The sequence below is a fragment of the Euprymna scolopes genome, chromosome 9 (genome assembly GCF_053919585.1).
Source record: "Euprymna scolopes isolate OS-2025 chromosome 9, ASM5391958v1, whole genome shotgun sequence".
Taxonomy (NCBI): Eukaryota; Metazoa; Mollusca; class Cephalopoda; order Sepiida; family Sepiolidae; genus Euprymna; species Euprymna scolopes.
The window spans coordinates 80,232,154-80,255,032 of NC_136490.1; the positions used below are offsets into that span (position 1 = coordinate 80,232,154).

Here is a 22,879-nt window from a genome sequence, read left to right on the forward strand (position 1 = left end):
AAAATAAATTCAAGTTTTATGATATATTTTATTTAATTGTTAGGTTAAAGTACAGAACAGTTAACAAAACACACTTCCCATGTTAATGGGTTTCTAAATAACTTTATTATTTCAGCATGGTAGCATAAATGCACAAGTACCTTTTATTTGTTATATATTTGTTTTTTTTTTGTTCTTTTTCAATATTAAAAAACACAATTTTACCTTAAGTACAAGTAAGAAGTTATAAGTACAATAACAGACACGCATGTACTTAGTACATTTTGTTGTTTTTCCATACGTTTTTTAGTACATGTGTATTAAGTGTTAAAAACAACAAAATAGTATTGTTTTGAAATCAAATTTGAAAAACTTGAAAATAATTTTTTTAAATCAACTAACTCAGAATAAAAAATGAAACTGATTTTTCTGCTTTCGTTTTGAAAGCAGAAAAAAAGTTTTTTATTCTTTAATCAGCTGAGCACATAGCAAACCATTTTCTCCAAGCAGATTTGAATTTCTATAAAAGATATTTTAAATTTCCGCACAATTAATAATTATCAAATATTTACATATTATACATGAAAATAATTCTGAAACTATTATCTATATGAAAATGGATGATATATACCGATTTATCTTATCAATTTTGAAATATTCTTCGTCAACTTTGCGCGATCATAACTTTGCTTCCTGTGGTCATAAAAATATAAATCAAAGTCCAGTAGAGATGGACTTCTACACTTATATAACCTGTAAAATTTTAGCCATATCCAATTAAATTTGATCCCGCGCATATGTATCCAAACGTAACGTATGAAATGTAAACATTGAAAAAACAGTTTCCTCTTTTGCTGTCCTCATTTTTTACCGTTTTTTCATTTTTAACTTGGAGCATAAAAATATTGAACACAAAATAAATTAACAATATTGAAATGCTTATTCTATTCTCTTTCCAGCAATGTAATTCTTTTAAAAACTGACCCACAAATAAAAAAGATATGACTTGTTGAAGTACATTAGGTATGTAATATTACCAATGTCCATGAATATACAGTGTACGCTTGTAATGTCCACAGTGCAGTTATCTGTGTTAAGATTTATTTATCCAGTTATTTGTTTATTTATTTTTTGTTATTTATTAATTCGTTTTTACTTGTTTTTTATTTATTAATTTTTTTTATTCTTTTCGATATGAGCGCGTCTTAACGAACATTTAAACGTCACGCGAAAGCATTAAACCGTTGTTTTTTTTTTATTGTATTGAGAAATTCATTTAAATGCAATTCAGACATTAAGCCTCACATCAGCGAAGGTGACCAATACACAAACAAGCCTAACAAGGAAAAAACTCATCTTGACTGGATTTACAATAGCTTATAAGAGCCGGGTAGAAAAACAACATAAATACAAGATGTGGCTCTAGGCAAAAAGGGAAACCACTTATATGATAACAAGTGTCTACAGTGTAGTTATCTATGCGAGTAGATTTATTCATTTATTTAATAATTTTATTTATTTATGTATATATATGTTTCTTAATGTTAAATATATACATATTTATTTATATATACATAATTTTTATTTTATTATTATTTTCTTTGATATGAGCGTGTCTTAACGAATATGTCAGACGTAGACTTTCGACATGCGCAAAGCCATTGCTCGTAACAGGAACCGCTTTATTATCAAACGTCATTTTTTTTTGTTTTATGGAGCAGCTTACTCATATGCAATTCAGATAATTAGGCCTCATATCAGTGTGTGTGTGTGTGTGGGGGCAATACACGAACAAGCCGTAGAGAGGAAGGTCCCAAAACGGTGTGTATTCTCTCTTGATGACTCAATATTAACTGTAAGATGCTATGAAATATACCCCCAAACATGATTGTGTGAGTGAATTAACTAAGAAATGCAATGAAATATCCCAGGAAAAAAACGATAAACACGATTCTATACAAGAAAATAATTAAGATGAGGAAGGCCCTAGAAAGGCATATTTTTTTTTTGACAACTGACATTAACTTTATCCGAAATGGATTACTTCACAAGTGAAAAAAGCTGATAAGCATCATCATATGCAAGCTTATAAGATAAGCTGTTTCTTTCAAAACACAACATCTGTTATTCGTTTGTTTCATGGCAAGTTTCTGCTACTGTTCTGGGATTAATTTTTATCCTCTAAGAATTCAGCCATTACCCTGGCTGCATGTTCATTTTGCCCAGATGTGAAGAATAAAGCATGATGTCAGTCTATATCAGACAACTTGATTGTCACATAAAAAACCCCAGAAATAATAATGGTCCAATGATTGACCTCCAGGACATGCTGGCATTAATGTCATTTAAGGCAACCTAGATCTTTCTTTTGGCCAACAAGGATTTGATTATATTGAATATTCATTCAGTAATATGATATAAATTAATTTTCATGAGAAGACATTTACACTAGACCTTGTCAAAAACTTTGGATATATTGTTCTAATGCTCTAATTTTATCAACTTTGTCCAAATAGTAAATGCGTTCTGATTGCCATTAGGATATTCGCAGTAGAATGGGTTTGCCTAAATCCATACTGTTGGTGAGAAAGAAGTTAAGCACTAACAAGGTGGTGAATTACCGCTAGATTGATTAATGATTTGAAGATTTTAATGAAGGAAACTGATAGTGATAATTTTGTGGATAATTTTTTCCAGAAGAATTCTTGTACACTGGTACCACAGAGACAATATTAGAGAAGCAAAATTCAGCAAGAAATTTGTTGTAGAGTTTGGAAAGGAGAAGAGCCAGCTCAGCAGAGCATTTCTTTGAGACTATAGCAGAGATAAAATCAAGCTCACATACTTAAGTGTTATGGTTTCTTTTATAATATTCTGGACTTGGGAAGAGATGCTGATCAGATCATTCAGTATAACTTCAGTTCACAATTGAAAGTTTGGATGGGAATGATTTGTGAGTCCTTGGTGTGATTCAAAATGAATTGTTGAGTTATCAGTGGCTGAGCAGATATGTTCCAAATTTCTGTGACTCAATGCATTTTCTGGTCATCTTAGCTTGTCAATGATTTTTTGATATTGTAAATTTTTGTCTATTTGCAACAGTGGAATATCTTTGGCTGTTATTGCACATATACAATAACAGCTGCACAGATCAAAGTGAAAAGAGCATTTTCAGACATCTCAACACCTCCATTCCTTATAAGGTTTAACTTCATTGCCTCCTTAGCCATAGCATCGTTTGGAAGTCATTTGCTAATTGTTGTATTGTAGGTAGCTGCACATCCAACCCTATCGTTATCCTTCGAGCCATCTGTGTATGTGTATGTATAGTTAGAATAGCATAGCTTGATATTTTCAAGTTCTTCTTGAAATATGGCAGGATTTGTTTTTTATTTTTTATTTTCATTTAAGTTCAGCATTACATCTGGTTGTCTCATAGTCCATGGTGGGCTTTCGGATATTACAGAATGATGTATATTTGTTATTGGAATTTGAGATTCTTCTATACTGGTTTTCATTCAAAGTCAGGTTTTTATTCCTTTTTCTTTTCTGTTAAATAGGTTTCTATAGTTGGGGTCAAAGCAGAGTTTGTTGGGCAAGACTTTAGTTTCAAGTAATATTGTAAGCCAAGTTTTTCCCGTCTGAGTTTTAAGGGTGCTTCGTTGGATGTTCTATATGCTCCCAAGATTAGTCTTAGTCCCTTATGGTGTATGGGGTCAAGGACATTTATGTAGGAAGACCTTGCTGACCCATAAATGAAACAGCCATAATCCAGTTTCAAACAAATTAGAGTTCTGTATAGTTTTAGGAGCGTTTGTTGGTCTGCTCCCCAGTCTGTGTTGGCGACAACTCTTAATAATTGTAGTGCTTTGTGACATTTCTGCTTTAAATATCTTAGATGGAGAATAAAATTTAATTTTTTTGTCAAAAATGATCCCTAGGTATTTATATTGATTAGTAGTATGAATTTTTGAGGGTTTGAGGGTTGGATCATTGTATATATTTTTTTTTAATATTACAGAAATGCATGCACTTCGTTTTTGACTTGGAAAATTTAAGGCCATTATCTGTGACCGACCGGTTTATTTTGTTTAGGTTCAGCTGCAACTGTCGCTCTATTGTTTGGACATTTAAGAATTTTTGAGGTAGTTGTTTCAACAACTCGTAGTGGATCTCATCTGGCCCTGTTGCAGTGTTGTGTGAACTGTTTATGGCGTCGGTTAATTCAGATAGGGTGAAAGGTTTGTTGTAGTCTTCTACATTGTCTGAGTTGAAGTTTAGTTTGTTCCTTTCAGCATCTAGTTTGATTTTTTTGAACTGGGGTTTATAATTTTCGCTAGAGGAGTTTTTTGAGAAGGTTGTTGCAAGTACATTTGCTATATATTTTTTGCTGGTTATTTTTGTATTATCTTTTGACAGGTGTTTTAGCAGTGTTGGTTGATTTTTACCAGCAATCTTTCTAACCATATTCCAGATTTGTTTTGTTTTGGTGTTAGAGTTTAGTTTGCTGATGTAGACTCTCCATGACATTCTTTTGGCCTCCTTAATTGTTCTACGGGCTTTTGCTCGGTTTTGTTTGAACTGGTCTAGATTGTGGGTAGTGGGACAACTTTTAAATTTTCGCAGTACAGCTTTACGTAATCTTACCGCCTTTTGGCAATCTTCATTAAACCAAGGTCTTTTATATTTTTTGGATTTGAAGCCTTTGGGTATACATTCCCCAGCTATTGACATCAACGTATCAGTGAAGTGTTCCATAGAGTTCTCTGGTTCATCGGTTTTGCATTGCATTGGGTTTTATATTCCTCCCAGTTAGCTTTGTTTAGCTTCCATCTGGAGGGTTATCTTCAATCAGGATTAAGTTTTCAAGTATAATGGGAAAGTGATCGCTACCACATGAGTCATCATACACTTGCCAACTGTAGTCCATTAATGTGGCTGGGTTGCATAGCGACAAATCAATGGCTGAGGCAGGGTGGAGATATGTATTGGAGTTTTGGTTCATGATTGTTATTGTTGATATTTTCTAGTTTTTTACCTTTTGCGTCTGTTTTACTGCTTCCCCATATCATGAGGCTGTTGAAGTAGGATGTATGGTTCAGGAAGTTGTTCTATTATTTTGTTGACTTTGGCTTCATTTATGGGGTCATGTGGTGGGATATACATGGAGCAAATGTTGATGGTTTATGCAAAGTGGTTTTCACAGCAATTACTTGTAATGTGGTGGCTAGAGTTATTTCGCTCTAAGGGATGTCATTTCAAACTAGAATCGATACACCTCCGGAGGCCCTCTGTCCAGTATTGTGTATAAAGTTGTATTGGGTGTATAATTCAATAACTTGAGTTATTTCTTCCGCCCGTCACACCAATAATTTCCTGGGTAAGGTTGACACTGTTGTCCAAACTTCCAACTTCCAAACTTCTGTATACGTAACACACCTTCTCTCAACTCCAAACGAACTTCTGCTAATTCAACTTATTTCTTTGAAATCCAACTTCAAAATGAACATCTCTCTAAAAAATCAACCCTCACATTGCAGGCATATAAAAAGATAAGGCAGCCATTTTTGTTTCTTTCTTCTTCATTCATTCATTTCATTCCACAACCGACCTGTTGAATTATGCACACGTGCTAGTTAGGTAAGTCACACGTTTCCCTACACTCCCCACTAATCTCATGATCACACACACGGCAGGGGGCAGTCGTCTTTGTCGGGTACTTCTTTGAAGAATCGGGGGAAGCACTTCCTCATTGCCATCTTCCTCATTACCACCGTTATTGCCACCAGTCTGTTCCATTATCCCCTCTTGTGGTTCCCTATGCGGTGTTTCACAATCAGGGCAAGGGGGCAGTATCCGTCTTTGTCGGGTACTCCTTCGAATAATCGGAGGCATCACTTCCTCGGTTCCATCTTCCTCAGTATGTTTCATCATTCCCTCTCGTGGTGCTATAGGCGGTGTTTCACAATCACGGCGGGTGGGCAGTATTCGTCTTTCTCGGGTACTTTGATGAGGAACTAGTGGTATTACTTCCTCATGTCCATCGTCCTCATCACTATTGCCACTAGTATGTTCCATCATTCCCTCATCTGGTTCTGTAGGTAGTGTTTCTATGCTCACCTGTAGGGGAAGTAGGCGATCAGGATCATCCCTGAACTGTATGTGATCCTCCTCAGAATCAGAAGAGGTATAACAGGGGTGGATATCTTTTACGTGATGTGGTACACCATCAATCAACATGGTCTGAGGACTTATGATTTTATTTATTTTTCCTCTACAAAATTTTACAGTGCACCCAGCATTTGGGGGTTTTACCCAAACAGGGTCTCCCACTTGATATGGTGTATTGACAACGTTAACCACTGATGGTGTGACATCATTTCCTTTTATATGCTGTTCATAGCGGTAAATCCCATTAGCTGGTGCAGTTTCTGGTGTTGCATCGTCCTTTGGTGTCACATTATACCAGTACACAGCTTCTAGAATAGAACACTGTGTCCTGGCCGCAATTCTTTTAATGGTGCGGTGACACCGCTCCGCTATACCCTTATCTTCGGGAAAATATGCACATCGGTAACGCATTCTAATTCCCCATTCCCGCGTGAATTTCTGAAATTCTTGACATCGAAATGTAGTGGCGTTATCAGTCAGAATATCCAGCGGGGTACCACGTTCAAAAAAGACAGCTCTCAACTGTCGCATAATGTTAGATGCATCTTGTCGTGTCAACAGGCGCCATATCGTGAAATGTGTCGGACCACAATCTGTCAAGGTAAAAAAATGCTTGCCCTTATAATGCGTTACATCCATTCCTACTCGATACCAGTTGTCCTTCACCTCAAGCTTCCCGTTTTGCCATTGGGACAGTGCTGGATCAATTCGCTGACACTCTTCACACGAGTGTATAGCTGCCTTGATTGATGCTCTTGTAGTTGAAGGACACACTCTTCGGACAAAATATGTTGTCCTCCGAATTCTGGGATGTCCATTCTGCTGATGTATTGTACGGATCTGGTCAGGTGTTAATTGATCTGTTACGGCCGCGCATGTCTGTTGTGGAGGATCAGATCCCTGCCTCATTACATTAATCCACCTCTTTGGTACTCTAGTCAAGCTCTTATCTCCAACCAGGAGCATCTCATTTGCATATTGGGTGGTCACATTGCAGGCATCTAAAGAGATAAGGCAGCCATTTTTGTTTCTTTCTTCTTCATTCATTTCATTCCACGACCGACCCGTTGAATTATGCACACGTGCTAGTTAGGTAAGTCACACGATTCCCTACAGGGTGTAGTTTTTTTATAGTGATATTATCGTGTGTCTTCAGATAGGAGGCAGATGATAGCAGGTCGTAGTTTAGATATTAACAATAGTAATTCGTTTATGTTTGCCTTTAAGTCCTCGGCAGTTCCATTGAATGATAGTTTGAGTTTTTTTTATTGTGTTCTGTCATTTTATTTGTCTGGGGGTGTTTTGTCTTCTACTTCCATCTCCTCCAGTGTTCCTATTTTGTTTCCTCCTCTTGAGGTTGATTGGGATCTAGATCTTGGTTTGTTTGTTTTTTCTTTAGTTTTCGTTTTATAAGGTGATGGTGTTGTTTCATTTGATTTGTTTATAAGGGTTGTTTTCATTTGGTGAGTTTTTTCTTTTTCTTTGTTTGATTTAATTTGAGTTTTTTGGTTTGTTGGTTCTGTTTTTTTGTTGTACTCTCTTTTGTAGATTGATTAATTCCAGAGTTCAGGATTAGTGTTTTAATTTCTTTCATTAGGTCTTTCATCTCTTTTATCAATTGAGATAGTTCTTCAGTTTTTATTTCTGGAGGATTTTTTGTATATCTTTGACAACTTTGATTTCTGTTTATTTTAGCATTCTTGGTTACTTCTGAGTATCTTGTGTTCATAATTTTCCTGGCTTCCGGGAAGGTTATATTTTTTGTGTACTTTATTGTTGTTATTTCTTTTAGCCATGTTTTGCATCCTTTTAAGTCAGCTGAATGGTTTTCCCTACAGTTTGAGCATTTGGAGTCTTTTTTGCAGTCACTATGTTTTGAGTTTTCACTACATCTTACAGATTGATAATTTGGTGCATTTGGATTGGTGATGTCCAAATTGTTTACAATTGTAGCACCTTAGAGGGTTTGGGATGTATTTTTCAACGTTTACTTTTAGGTATCCAATTTTAATCTCATTTGGGGGATTTGTGGAGTGAAAGGAGAGTATATAGGTATTTGTCAATATAGTTTCTCCATTTTGTTTTATGCTTATATTTTTACTTCTGTAATACTTTGGGATGAAAATTTCCTCAGTCGAGCAATTTGCTAGTTCGCTGTATCTAATGACTCCTTTTGAGGAGTTTAGGTTTGGGTGGAGATAAGTTTAATTTTGTAGAATTTTGTAGAATTGAAACAAAAAAACACAAGCTAAAGAAATTCTCAAATGGAAAACCTTTAACAATAGTTAAAGGTTTGCCATTTGAGAATTTCTTTAGCTTGTGTTTTTTTGTTTCAATTCAATAAGTATGCTGTCGTTTTATCATTTTGGGTTTTATTTTTTGAGAGAAGATTTTTTTCATTGTAAAAGGTGAAATTTTATTTATTTCATTTTTTTCAAGTGTTTCCATTACTAAAAATATTGAGTTTTCTTTGATTGAGCATTTCTGTTCATCCTCTGAACTGGAAATGTCGGAAACATCTGAAAAGCTTCTTTTTTTTTGGGGGGGGGGGGGTAATAAAAGCCATAATCAACTAAGATTGTTTGCTTTCATCATCTTTGCAACCACCTCGGAGCCCTATATGGGAAGTGCCTGCGGGGGAAACCCATTCGCCCAGGCTCAACAAGGATACAAAGATGATATACTCGATTTACGTTATATCTTTCATGAGCACCTGTTTTCCTTTGATGTTACTATGGGATATGTAATAATTTAAAGGGTTTGCAGCCATGTCATAGATATTTAACTTCGTCGATTGACCCTCAGCCACCGCTTTCCACCATATATTAGGAAGTAGATGTTATTTGTGGGGAAGGGATAGGCATATTGTGTTAATGATAGGTTTATGGGGTGGGCAATATATGGTGGGGCTTGACGTGACCAGCCGATTGATCGGATCGGGCCCTTCCGACCACCCATCTAGCCTAGTAAGGGCCAAAGTGGTGTGTTGGGAAGTGGGGCACTAAAACCTGACCTCCAAGACTCTCAACCACCAGGATTCCGTCCTAATGGTATTACGGGTAACAGGTAGCCCTAATGGTATTACGACCAACAGGTAGCCCCATTGAGGGACTTCTACTCTCTGCAGGGGGGTAGTCGGCATATTCTGATGCCCTGCCAACAGGATCTATTGGAATCTGATCGATTGGAAAACTTTATCTCCAGTCATTTGTTTCTTTAAATATTTATTTATGGATTTTAGTTTGGTTGTTTTTATTATTTTGGTTGGTATTTTTAAGTTAGGAAACCAGTAGGGAAGTAGGGGTGGAATGACAAAAAAAAAAAAAAAAAAAAAAAGAATATGGGGGGGGGGGCTGTTTTTGTAGAACATATTTAAGTTTTACAAAAAAAGATAGAAAACAAAAACAGAAATTCAATGTAGGTGCATTTTGTCTTAGGAAGCCAAAAGACAGTCTGATCTGGTAGCACCAGTCTTGTTGTGTAAAAGAAGGGAAGATGACACTTCATAACGTTTCTTTTGGCTTTCATTCAATTTATGAGGCACCTATTGTTTTTTTTCGAAATTGTCATGTACATTCAGAAGCAAGTTCTTTAACAGTTGTGTGCAGATTGGTTTCAACTAAGGCTTTTAATTGATCAGTTCACATTTGATGGCCGACCACTACACTCATCATCTTCTAGACTTGTTGCTGGTACAAAATTTCTTAAACCACCATTATGCTGTGCGTTCAGCATGGTGGTTTAAACCAGCAATATGCTGTTTTTTGTCTTTCCAATCTCTCAAATAGTTGGAAATCATTGTATACATTACGTCTAATTCAGAAGCGAGTTCTCGAATAGTTGTGTGCGGATTGGCTTTGACTAAAGCTTTTAATTGATCATTGTCATCATCCTATGGTTGACCACTACATCTTCAAGATTCTCATTGCCGCTACAAACTTTCGTAAACCACCATTATATTGTGTGTTCCTCAAATGCTTCATTGATATTGTGAGTTGTTTCAGCAGCTTTTTGGTCTAGCTTGAATTGAAATGAGAAAATTGTGCGAATTTGTTTTTTTCTATCTTGAATTCAACATTCTAAAAAGACATAATTGTTTTAAAACGTAGTTTAAACATTTAAATTGTTTTTAAACGATTAAGTAGAGTGAAAAATGCATTTTAAAATGATATATAAAGTAAGTGTATTATAACAAAAACTTATTTAAAATTAAAATTTCTCCTCAACTTAATAGAAAGAAGAATATTAAAGCAAGTAAAATTACTATACTTGACCATATTTACTATTGTGATAAACCAAGCAAACTATTTACCTGTCCATAACCATATGCCTGCATTTGTCTCATTTGTGTCAAATGTTTCTGCTGCTCCAAGCGAATTTGATATTCTCTCTCTTGTTCATGTAGACGTTGAAATGCAAGTTGTCGTTGCATTTCTAAGTATTCCTAGAAAAGAAAATCATTCAAATTAAAATCTTTTTTTTTTTTCTTATTTTTAGGGTGACCTAACAATACACATGAAAACAATTGAAATGGTTTAACATATTTCAATAATGGTATATATAGAAAGACCATGATAAGCTAAGAAAGAATCTTTAAATTTTTAAAATCCAATTAAAATTAAGGAAGTTATCACTATTTTTGTGCCTCACATGTTTGGATATTTTCCATCTTTAAGACCATATGCGTTTTGTCAAATATTTTCACTACTTTTTCAGTAAAAATGTTATATCTTTGTTAAACACAAGATTAAGCAATGAAATTTGCCACATGAATGTACTTACTATGGCATTGAAAATCTCCAAAAATCATTGGTTTCTAAGTAAATGTGCATAAATATGCTGCAATACCATAAAAATTTCATGCATGCATTAATAAAAGTAAGAGAATTCAAAGTTGAATTTTAATGCATTTTATATACAAGAAACCGAAATCTAATACTAAGACTGTTTAAAAATTAATATATTACAAGATTTCTTTGATATTATTACATTTGCACATGTCTTTCCAAAATATGTGATTCTCCCATTTTTTTTTTTTTTAGGGATAACACAGTTATCCCTAAAAAAAAAAAAAAAACCCCACATATATATATATAAATTTAATATAAAGTAATCTAAATTTTATTTTAAGGCTATTAGAACGTTTTAGGGCAGTTAATTTTTTTTTTTCAATGGGAAATAAAACCTATGAGTTTAGACAATTATGCGTAATTGAATTAGTTTGGAATTATTTTGGAGATGAGTAAATTGTATAATTTTTTCTTTAATTATTATCCTCATCTTCTAGTTGTTGTTTTCACAACGTTTCGGCCAATTATTCCTTTGGCCAAAACGTCGTGTAAATAACTAGATGAGGATAATAGTCCAAATAATTAAAGAAATTAAAGAAAGACAATTTGAGAAGGCCTTTATTTTTCTTTTTTTTTTTTACTTACTGCTGTGATACGAGATTTAAACCAACATAGGCTTTTTTTTCTAGAAAGGTCAAAATACTTTAACAAAGTTGAAAAAGTTTGCTCCCTTGGTTTGCAATTTAAGCTTACATTATGTAGTTGTCTATTTTAAAATAAAAGTTCTCTCAAGTAGATTAGTTGAAATATCTGCAGAAAAACATAACTTATTATCTGAAATAATGTTCCGAGAGTTCTTTTACAGTGAGGAATTTATTTCCTATTTTTTTTTTTTAAGGAAATAACCTGTAAACAAATATATAATTCTTTGTATAATAATGTTCTCTAAAGAGGCAAGAAGTCCGGTAAAAAAGACTTCCTCGTTCCTTCTTTGAGTCAGGTCAGAATAGAAATATTCTTTTCTTTTTTAACTTAGAAAAACTGCAGTTTGAGACGTATCCATTTTCTTTGGGCCTTAGAAGAAAATCTCTACTTATAGTGTTAGACACTTCCAATTCAATCTTTCCTAGTGAGAATATTTCCCCAAATGTGTCTAATCTCTTGCAAGCTGGTATTTTACTGACATATTCAACTTCCAAGCCCTCGACAGATTTCTTGGATTTCCTTGAAATAGATTTCTCTCAGTGAGATATGAATTCGTCAGGTAACTTAGACGCAATCACTTCAACATTATAAACTTTTGCTAAGTAACTAAGACGAGGTCACTTAACAACCTGTTTAGATGGAGAGAAGATAGTATGTCAACACATTTTAAGTGTCAAGCCCGAACTGCCAACTTCAGTTTGAATTTTATCAGAAAACGTGGAATGCACAGATCAATCAACAGACAGAAATAAGTCACATGACCAACAACATTAGCAGCAGTGAAACAAACTCAAGAGAAAGGAAAAGGGGGGAAAAATACCCCCCCCCCTCAAATTTTCTAATATATGTGTCAGTATGAGTAAAATTGAAATGCTATATGGCACAATTACGTTGACACACTGGTTTTCATTAGATCACCTAAGTGAAGCAACATTGAGCCTAGCTAGTACAAGATGGGTGACTATTTGGGAATTCTGTGTATGTGCTCTCTGCTTATCTTGGAATTGTTTGCAGTCATCCTAAACCTCCACTTGCCATTAGTATTTAACAATGCCAACTCAGGAGAGATGTGGTTGGCGATTATGTAACTCATACCACAAAAATTCCATGTGTAGGCACTCTTACAGTGGGTATCCATAGTCTGTAAAGACTGAAGGAAGCTACTAACTGAAATGCTAATACAATAATGTTTTTGAAAGAAGCACAATGTCTTTATTAAAAGGCATACATGAAATACATATATCTATAATCTTCTAGGAACAAAAGACAATGGATGAATGTGCAAATATGTGTCTAAAAAATGGTAATATATTTTCTTTATGGAATAGTAAAAGATAGTATCTTAAATTTTGTTTAGTGATAAAGAAAAGACAAAATTTTTCAGAGGTACTATCCTTAATAGAAAAGAATAAAAATACATTTAGAGTTTACTGGTTATATCTTTTCAGACAGAAATTAAGTGAAAAAGACCTCTCACCTCTTTGATGCTAGAATTCAAACTAAATCTTTTCTCTAATCCAGAGGAGGATGAGGAAGGTACAATCTCATAACCAAATGATACTATTCCTTTCATATATTTAAAAGAGGGTGAATTCTTATAAGGAGAGGAATGAGATTTTTGCCAGTTTCAACTTCACCAGAATGACTGTTTGTACCCAACTGACCAAAAATTCTAAGATTTTCTTTTTAATTTCACCAGATATGTTGGTAAGAGAGATATTCATAAGAGAGAAAAGATTTTTTTTTTTTAAATGTTACATACTTTTGTCCTTAACAGGAAAGTTGTATTTCCTGAGTCTGACTAAAAGTCACAAGATATATTTACAACCATCGTGGATTTTGGGTTATATTACTCATGCGCCTGGGGGTCAACAGTGACCAAATTAGTACATGGAAAAGGGAGTTAAAAACATGTTTTTATATTCTTAGTAGTAGTTGTTTCAAAAATACTTGAAACTAGGTTAAATGCTCAGTTTTACTATACTGAAAAAAGTTGCCAGAAAGAGAGATGTAGTAAGACAAAGAGAGGGGATATTGTTTTAAAAGAAAAATGTTAAATACACTTTTCTTTTAACTGTTTCTATTTTGTTATCTATGCCTTGTTGGCAATGCTGAGTAATCTTGCCTGAATGCAATAAATTACACCTACATTTTCTGTGAATTTTAATCTTTTTATGGATTCGTTTTTAAAACCATGTTCATTAAAACAAATAGATTGTTCAAATGTTGCGTCTCCATTCTTACATTGTTGTTAAAATATTTAGAAACATTTACATGGTAAGATATCATTCAGTGTAATGTTCGTTTTAGAAACTGGCATGTGTTGGATGATTTGAGAAATTCATTATTTTAATTGGAATTCATTGAGATGAGTATTATTTATTGTGAACTATTATTATCCTCATCTTTTCTTAGTTGTTTCAGGATGTTTCGGCCAACTATTCCTGACCTTCGTCAGGTGGTAACCGCGACAGATAGGAACCCTGAATCTCCTTACTGTGTTCACTGCAATTACTGCCTTCCATAGTTTTTGTCGTCTCACCACGTTTTGGCCAAGGAAGCCTCTTAAAAGCCAATTAAAATAATATACACCATTCGGTATGGACCTGACCATGGAAGATAAATTCATGTTTATTATTTGATAAGACCAAAAAATTCAAACTTGATCACCCTTTGGGGCCCGTGGCGCAGTGGATAAATCTCTACGATTCCAGGTGAGAATTGTCTGAAGATAGCGGTTTCAATCCTACCCAAAGCCAGCCAGAGGCTTACTTGGCCAAAACATGGTGAGACGACAACAATTATGGAAGGCAGTAATTGCAGCGGATGCAATCAGGAGATTCAGAGCTCCTATCCGTCACGGTTACCACCTGACGAAGGCCAGAGGAATAGTTGGGCAAAACGTTGTGAAACGATAATAGTCCGCAATAAATAAAATTAACTAAATTCATAATTAAATGTTTATTAGGATTTTTGAATAGATTACCTAACTTTTAAATGAGTCATGTTATTCAAAACACTGAATTATTGATTTCATTCTTTTTACTCTACACCTGAAGCATAATTTTTTTCTCAATCTGTATAGTATTTTCATAAAAATTAAATCAATAACAAAAAATTCTGAGAGAATTTAACAGCTGATAGATAATATCAGTTGTCAACCATGAAAAATCTGTTTTTTTATGGCGTTAAATTTGTAAAATTGAAAATAAATGAAAATAAAACAAAATAATTGCAAGTAGAATACAAAACTTACATGTTTTTTCTGTCTCATAATTTCTAGTTTCTGTGACATCTGAATTTGTCGAAGACGTTCTTGTTCTTCTTGTTCCCGTCTCCGTTTCTCCCGGTGATCTTCTCTTAAAGCATCAAGTGCTTCACGAGCATCACGCAGTTGAGCAAGTTTATCTTGTAGAGATTCATAATGGCCTTACAAAAAAGAAATATATATATATATATATATATATATATATACACTAATTCATTTATAAAATTTACAGTAAATCAGATTTTTACTCTTCATACTTTTCAAGTTAATAGATTATTTTGTCTAAAAATGTTTGTAGTATATTAAGTTAGCCATTAATTTGAAACTGTTAGAACATTAAAGTATCCTATGAATTGTATAAGCAAATTCATCGTCCATTTTATGCTCTTATTTGTCTTGGTCGTGATTTTCAGGGTTTTCTTCTAGTTTAGCAATGTGAGGATTGATTCTGTTCAAATTTCACTAAGATTGTTGAAATGTTTGCATGAAAGTTTTGACATATCCAACTGTTCTTCAACAATCTGAAGAGTTCTGCATTTCCTTATCCAAGAGTTGCTCTTCTGAATGTGGCAAAACCAATGTATTCTTGATTATTAGAAGTTCATTTTCATTAAGCATTGGTATTTTCAGTCAACAGGGCATCAGAGCTGATATGCTGAGTCTCAACACTGCATAACCATCTGATCATTGGTCATTATGCTAAAGTTGAGTGAATGAGAACTGGATGAAAATCCTGCACATTGCACACCCACCTGCTATATATACTACCCCCTAAAAGTGAGAGGGACAACTTGTGATGTCAAAACTCGCAACAGTTTGAAAGACATAATCCATACTGATCTTACCCTAATGGTAAGACTCTTCAACATTTAATATATAGATAACAAAAGGAATTCACTACTTTGAAAGGATTGTTGGCAAACTTCAATTTAAGTGAGTGTGCCTTTCCCAGTCCCATTCTGTACTCATAGTTAAGGTCTGGCACTAGCTTAAAAAAATGTGGACCTATGATGCACATGCACTGCAATCTATAGCATTCGATCAAGGCACATGCATATTGGCAGAAACTTTCAGTTGTTGTTTTGGGCCATTTTGTCTTTGACGAAATCACTTCCATACTACTTTTTCACATTCTCAATTTCTCAAGTAATTGGTCCATTGTGTCTGCCATGATTACCAGATCGGCTGCATAGAACAACTCCCATGGACATCCTGTACAAAACTTTCTGGTTTGGTTTACAGCATATCAACCATGTGTTGGTTATTTAATGTTGAATAAAGTTGTTGAATAAGATAAGGTAAGATAAATATTCTTAAAATATATTGTTCCTTGAAAACATCACTCTTTGAGAATACCCATACCCAAACGGAGAAAAGACTTCAATCCCCCAAACCATAGACCTATAGCATTAGTTTTGTATTGTTTGGAATAAAGTTGTCAAATATAAACTAGGTGATCTATATCTATATATATAAAAGCGAAAATGCATGAATGCATGCATGTATGTATGTATGTATGTTTGCTAAAAACTTTCGACAGACACAACAAAAATTCACAAACTTGGTCTCATATGAAAGCCCCACCCTCCGGACAACAAATATCGAAAAATTGGCCCAAAAGAACCATGAGAAGTGGGTCAGCTGATCGATTTTCTGCAGGGGAGAGCGCCCCAAAAAGTGACATTTTAATGATATTTATACGTAATTTAATAAACGCTGAGTCATGTCACGTGACCCTGACGTAAGCAAGCTGTAATGGTGATATGTATATGAAAACATTGAATAGAGACTTTTGTTATCGGTAAAAAAGACACACACATCAAAATACAAAAATTTAACATTAGGAAAACGTTACCAAAGTTATTAGCACGTTAAAAATAATTAGATACGATAGTTAAACGAAAAATAACAAGCCAAAAATGTGAAGTAAAAAAAAAAGAAATACGCTTACAAAAATATTAACGATCGATGTTTTTACAAAAATCCCTTTGTGTAGCTTCATTGTCGAATTTCATTAGATTAATATACAATCATTGTTATAATATGCGAGTGAACTACATTGGGTGTAGCCTTATTGTCGAATTCCATTAAATTAATATACAATCATTGTCATAATATGTAGTGGCCTCCATTGGGTGTAGCTTCATTGTTGAGTACCATTAGAATAATATACAATCATTGTCATAATATGTAAGTGACCTCCCTTGGATATATCTTCGTTGTGATATACTATTAGATTAATATACAATCATTCTCATATGTAAGTGACCTCCTTTGGATGTAGCTTCATTGTCGAATACAATTAGATTAATATAAAATAATTGTTATGATATGTAAGTTACCTACCTTAGATGTAGCTTCATTTTCAAATTCTATTAGAATAATACAATCATTATAATATGCAAGTGATCCCCCTTGGATGTATAGTCATTGTCGAATTTCATTAGAATAATATACAATCATTGCTATAATATGTAAGTGACCACCCTTGCATGTAGAATCTTTGTCGGATACCATTAGAATAATATAAAATCATTGGTTTAATATGCAAGTGACTTCCATAGAGTGTAGCTTCATTGTAGAATACCATTAGATTAATATGCAATTGTTGTCATAATATGTAAGTGACCTCCATTGCGTGTAGCTTCATTCTAGAATTCCATTATATTAATATACAATTATTGGCATAATATGCAAGTGACCTCCCTTAGATGTAGCTTCATTCTCGAATACCATTAGATTAATATACATTAATTGTCATAATATGTAAGTGACCTCCCTTGGATGTAGCTTCATTCTCGAATGGCATTAAATTTATATACAATCATTGTTATAATATGCAAGTGACCTCCCTTGGATGTAGCTCCACTGTTAGATTCCATTAGAATAATATACAATCATTGTTATAATATGCAAGTGACCTCCCTTGGATGTAGCTTTATTGTCGAATACCATTAGATTGATATACAATCATTGTTATAATATGCAAGTGACCTTCCTTGAATGTAGCTTTGTTGTCGAATACCTTTAGAATAATATACAATCATTGTTATAATATGCGAGTGACCTCCCTTTGATGTAACTTCATTGTGGACTACCATTAGATTACGCAAGTAATCTTGGCTGTAGTTTCATTTTCAAATATAATTAGATTAATATACAATCATTGTTATAATATGCAAGTGACCTCCCTTGGATGTAGCCTCATTGTCGAATACCATTAGATTAATATGCAATCAATTTAATATTATGCCAGTGAATGCTCTTGGATATTGCTTCATAGCTGGATATTGTACTAACATAATACCCACCCAGAAAGGTGGATATATGTACTAGAAAAATACCCGACGTTGCCTGGGATTGGATGAAATGGGTGGTATGTTTCCTAGGAGAATACCTGGGATCGGATCAGATGGGTGGATATTTGTGCTAACAGAATACCCTATATAGGAGGATGGTGCGATTATGTCGTAAAATCATGAAAAATTATTGTCCAGATTAGTAACATATCCAAGAATTATGAACAATGATGAAATGCAAGTTATTTGTTGGTGTGTTTATAATGAAATAACATGCCAGACAATGTCACAAATAATTCTTTTAGCAAAAGGAAAGGATGTTATGTGGGTTAAATTATGAAAAACGATTGCCGAAATTAGTAACATATCCAAGAATTATGAAAAGTGATTAAATGTAAGTTATTGGATTGGTGTTTTTATAATGAAATGAACAGCCCAGATATAGTCTTAAAGTTAATATTTTATTAAGAGGGGGTCGATTATGTGGGTTACATCATTAAAAATGATTGTAGAAATTAGTAACATAACCAAGAAAAGTGAAAAAGTATGAAATGTGAGTTATGTGATTGGTGTGTTTGTAATTAAATTACCAGCACAGACAATGTCTCAAATATATTAATTTAGTAAGAGGAAGGGTATTATGTGGGTTAACTCATGAAACATGATGGTCGAAATTAGTAACATATCCAAGAATTATGAAAAATTATGAAATGTTATTTATTTGATGTGCATATTGTAATGAAATAGACACCCTCGACAATGTCGCATGGTTATTTTAGTAAGAGAGGGGTAATTTTGTGTGTTAAATCATTGAAAATGATTGTCGAAATTAGTAACATATCCAAGAATTATGAAAAGTGATTAAATGTAAGTTATTGGATTGATGTGTTTATAATGAAATGAATAGCCCAGATATAGTCTTAAAGTTAATATTTTAGAAAGAGTGGGTCAATTATGTGGGTTACATAATTAAAAATGATTGTTGAAATTAGTAACATATCCAAGAATTATGAAAAATGATAAAATATGAGTTATTTGATTGGTGTGTTTATCATGAAATAACCAGAGACAATGTCTCAAAGTTATTGTTTTAGCTAGAGGAGGGGGGATTATATGGGTTAAATCGTGGCCTTCATTATAAAGATGGCCGGCCAGCTGAAAAAATGACGTCATCGCCGAGGTCCCAACAAGCAAGATATGTGGAACTCTTAGACTGTCAATAATGAACAGTAATTTTTACAGACAACGTTACAAAACTTCAAAATTGGATTAAAATAAAGAAAGAACACGATGATTTATACTGAAACTCATCTAATATTAATAATAAAAAAATAATAAAAAAAAACACAAGTTATTTGTTTAAGTATATTATAAGCAATTGAATATTTCGTTGTATTATAGATTTTAAAGATTAGAATGCGTTCTTTAATTACTTATAAATTACATTTTAAAAAAGTGAAGGAACACGATTTGATTTGAAATAAACTTGAAGTTTATTTAATATAATTAAATGAAAATTATGCATGTAAGATTATGAATATTTGAAGCAGAACACAAGCAAAACATTTGATATGAGTTAAGACAATAAACAAATATTAAAATTAAACTTTTTTTTTAAATCAAAATGAATATTTTTTTAAATCAAAATGAATATTTTTTAATCAAAATGAATATTTTTTTAATCAAAATGAACCACAATATTTTTTCAAAATCAAAAACAATATTTTTAATAAATTCATAAAATATTGCACAGTAAAAAAATTAACCTAAAGAAAAAATCATGTTTCTTATTTAAGATTATTTCACCACATAACAAAAATAACATGCAAAATCATTTTTTTTATATCCATATTTTCAGTTTGTTAAAATACGTGGGTTTGTATTACTGTACACAGATTCGAAAAAGTTGTCAAAAAACAAATATATAACAAATAAATGTTATCAAAGGCAAGATAAGTTACTTTTCTACCAAACTGGATATATTTTTCGTGTTTTTATTCAATGTAACATGTTTATTCAGCTCGAAAAACATAGTGTTTACCGATGTATTCGAAAATTCCAGATGGCGTCTGATTCTCTCTTTAACACGGTAAGTTTGGGAAAAGGTGTTATAAATACAAAACCGGATAAAATACTGTTAAAAACTCGCTCAATATATGTTACCGTGACATAGGTTGACATATATTCGACGGGTTTTTAATAGTATGTTGTATAGTTTTTTATTTATAACACCTTATCCCAAACTTACCGTCTTAAAGAGAGAATCAGACGCCATCTTGAATTTTCGAATACATCGGTAAACACTATGTTTTTCGAGCTGAATAAACATGTTACATTGAATAAAAACACGAAAAATATTTGGTAGAAAAGTAACTTATCTTGCCTTTGATAACATTTATTTGTTATATATTTGTTTTTGACAACTTTTTCGAATCTATGTGTACAGTAATACAAACCCAATTACGTTAATGAAATGAATTGTACCTATTTACTATGCCTCCCCACGGGACAGAGTTAGACACCAGGGTCGTTTTTTAACGTGGAAAAAAGGTACAAAAATAAAAATTGTTTCAGTCGTGAAGGATTTCTCCTCCACCGAAAGAGAACAAGAAATAGAATGCAGCATCTGGAGAACAGATACTACACTTTGATCTTGTCCCGTAGGCCAAGACTGTTTAAGACCATGAGTGAACGCGCGTTTTTTTTTTTTTTTAGTTTAGTTTCATATATATATATATATATATATATATATATATATATATATATATATATATATATATATATAAAAATAAGTATTTTTAAATTTTATCTTTCTAGCTTTAAAAAAAAAGTTTAAAAATTTTATCAGCCGGCATAATTTATTTTTAAATATTGAAAAATTTCAGGAAAATTAATTTTTGTTAGATTTTTAAAACGTGTGTCAACAGCTTAAAAAAATCGTGTTTTAAAGAGTCGATGTTGTCTCATATTTTCATTAGTTTTGTATGCTTAAAATTTTTTTTTTAATATTAGCAATTTATTTGAAGCTTCTTCTTTTGAATGGTAAAACATTTAGGATGATAATATTGAATTAAATTATAGTTACATCGTGTTAAATACAGGGGGGGGAGCACGTTAAAACTTATTTTGCTGAATGGAGATGGTGTAAAATCTTTTTTTTTTTTACTGCATTATAATTCTTTATCTTTCGGAAATGAAAATACTGTCACTTTTTGGTCCTTTACGATAATTTCCTCAGCAAGTTGGAACGATGCACCGTGAAGGCATTTTAATAAAAAAAAGAAATATTACACTGACTTCAAGACGTTACGAGTGCCTACCGGTGTCACCGGTATAGACTATCCGTGATGACGTCAGCAGATTAAATTATTTTTGCCCACCGGCCATCTTGTCTTTTAAAACGGTCTTGGTTAAATCATGAAAAACGATTGTCGAAATTAGTATCATACCCAAGAATTATGAAAAGTTATTAAATGTAAGTTATTTGATTGGTGTGTTTATAATGAAATAAACAGCCCAGATATTGTCTGAAAGTTAGTATTTTAGTAAGAGGGGGTTGATTATGCAGGTTCAATCTTAAACAATGATTGTCAAAATTAGTAACATATCCAAGAATTATGGAAAATGATTAAATGTCAGTTATTTGATTGGTGTGTTCGTAATGAAATAGACAGGCTAGAAGATGTATCAAAGGTGTTATTTTTGTAAGAGAAACGGGATCATGTCAGTTAATGAGGGGGCGATTATTTGGGTTACTTTATTAAAAATAATTCTCGAAATTAGTAACATATCCAAGAAAAATGATAAAATGTGAGTAACTTGATAGGTGTGTTTGTAATGAAAAAAAAACAGCCATACAATGTCTGAAAGCTATTATTTTAGTAATAGGAGGTGGCGATAATGTGGATTAACTCTTGAAAAATTATTGTCGAAATTAGTAACATATCCAAAAATTATGAAAAATGAAGTTTTAGTTATTTGATTGGTGTGTTTATAATGAAATAAACAGCCCAGTCAATGTAGCAAATTTATGATTTTAATAATTGGGCGATTATATGTGCGCACTCATTAAATTTGATTGTCGAAATTCATAACATATCCAAGAATTATGAAAAATGATGAAATGTGAGGCATTTTATTGATGTGTTTGTAATGAAATAAACAGCTTAGAAATGTGTCAGAGGTATTATTTTAGTAAGAGGAGAGGGATTATGTGATTGAACTCAGACAAAATGACATTTGAAATTAGCAACATATCCAAAAATTATGAAAAATGATGAAATGTGAGTTATTTGATTGGTATATTCATAATGAAGTAGACATACCAGACAATTTATGAAAGTTATTATTTTAGCAAGAGGTGGCGATTATTTGGGTTACTTCATTAAAAATAATCGTCAAAATTAGTAACATATCCAAGAATTATGAACAATGATATAATGTGAGTTACTTTGTTTGTGGGTTTGTAATGAAATAACCAGCCATACAATGTCTAAAAGTTATTATTTTAGTGATAGAAGGGGGCGATAATGTGGATTTACTCATGAAAAATGATAGCAGAAATTAGTAACATACCATAGCCTATGTATCAATGTTTTTATTTTAGTAAGAGTGGAGGCGATAATATAAGTTAAATCATGTGACATGGTTGTTGAAATAGTAACATA

At 32.9% G+C, this 22,879-nt stretch overlaps 1 protein-coding gene across 4 annotated transcripts in view; it reads right to left on the reverse strand.

Annotated features, from left to right (window-relative positions):
• Positions 1 to 22,879, reverse strand: part of LOC145284726 (hepatocyte growth factor-regulated tyrosine kinase substrate-like) — a 344,930-nt gene that overhangs the window by 39,270 nt on the left and 282,781 nt on the right. For all 4 annotated transcript variants that reach the window (XM_080133655.1, XM_080133654.1, XM_080133657.1 and 1 more), the window contains 2 exons: positions 14,902 to 15,074; positions 10,463 to 10,594 (listed from right to left, as the gene is read on the reverse strand). In XM_080133655.1, coding sequence (XP_079989781.1) covers positions 10,463 to 10,594; positions 14,902 to 15,074 — 305 coding nt within the window. The remainder of the gene's footprint in view (positions 1 to 10,462; positions 10,595 to 14,901; positions 15,075 to 22,879) is intronic.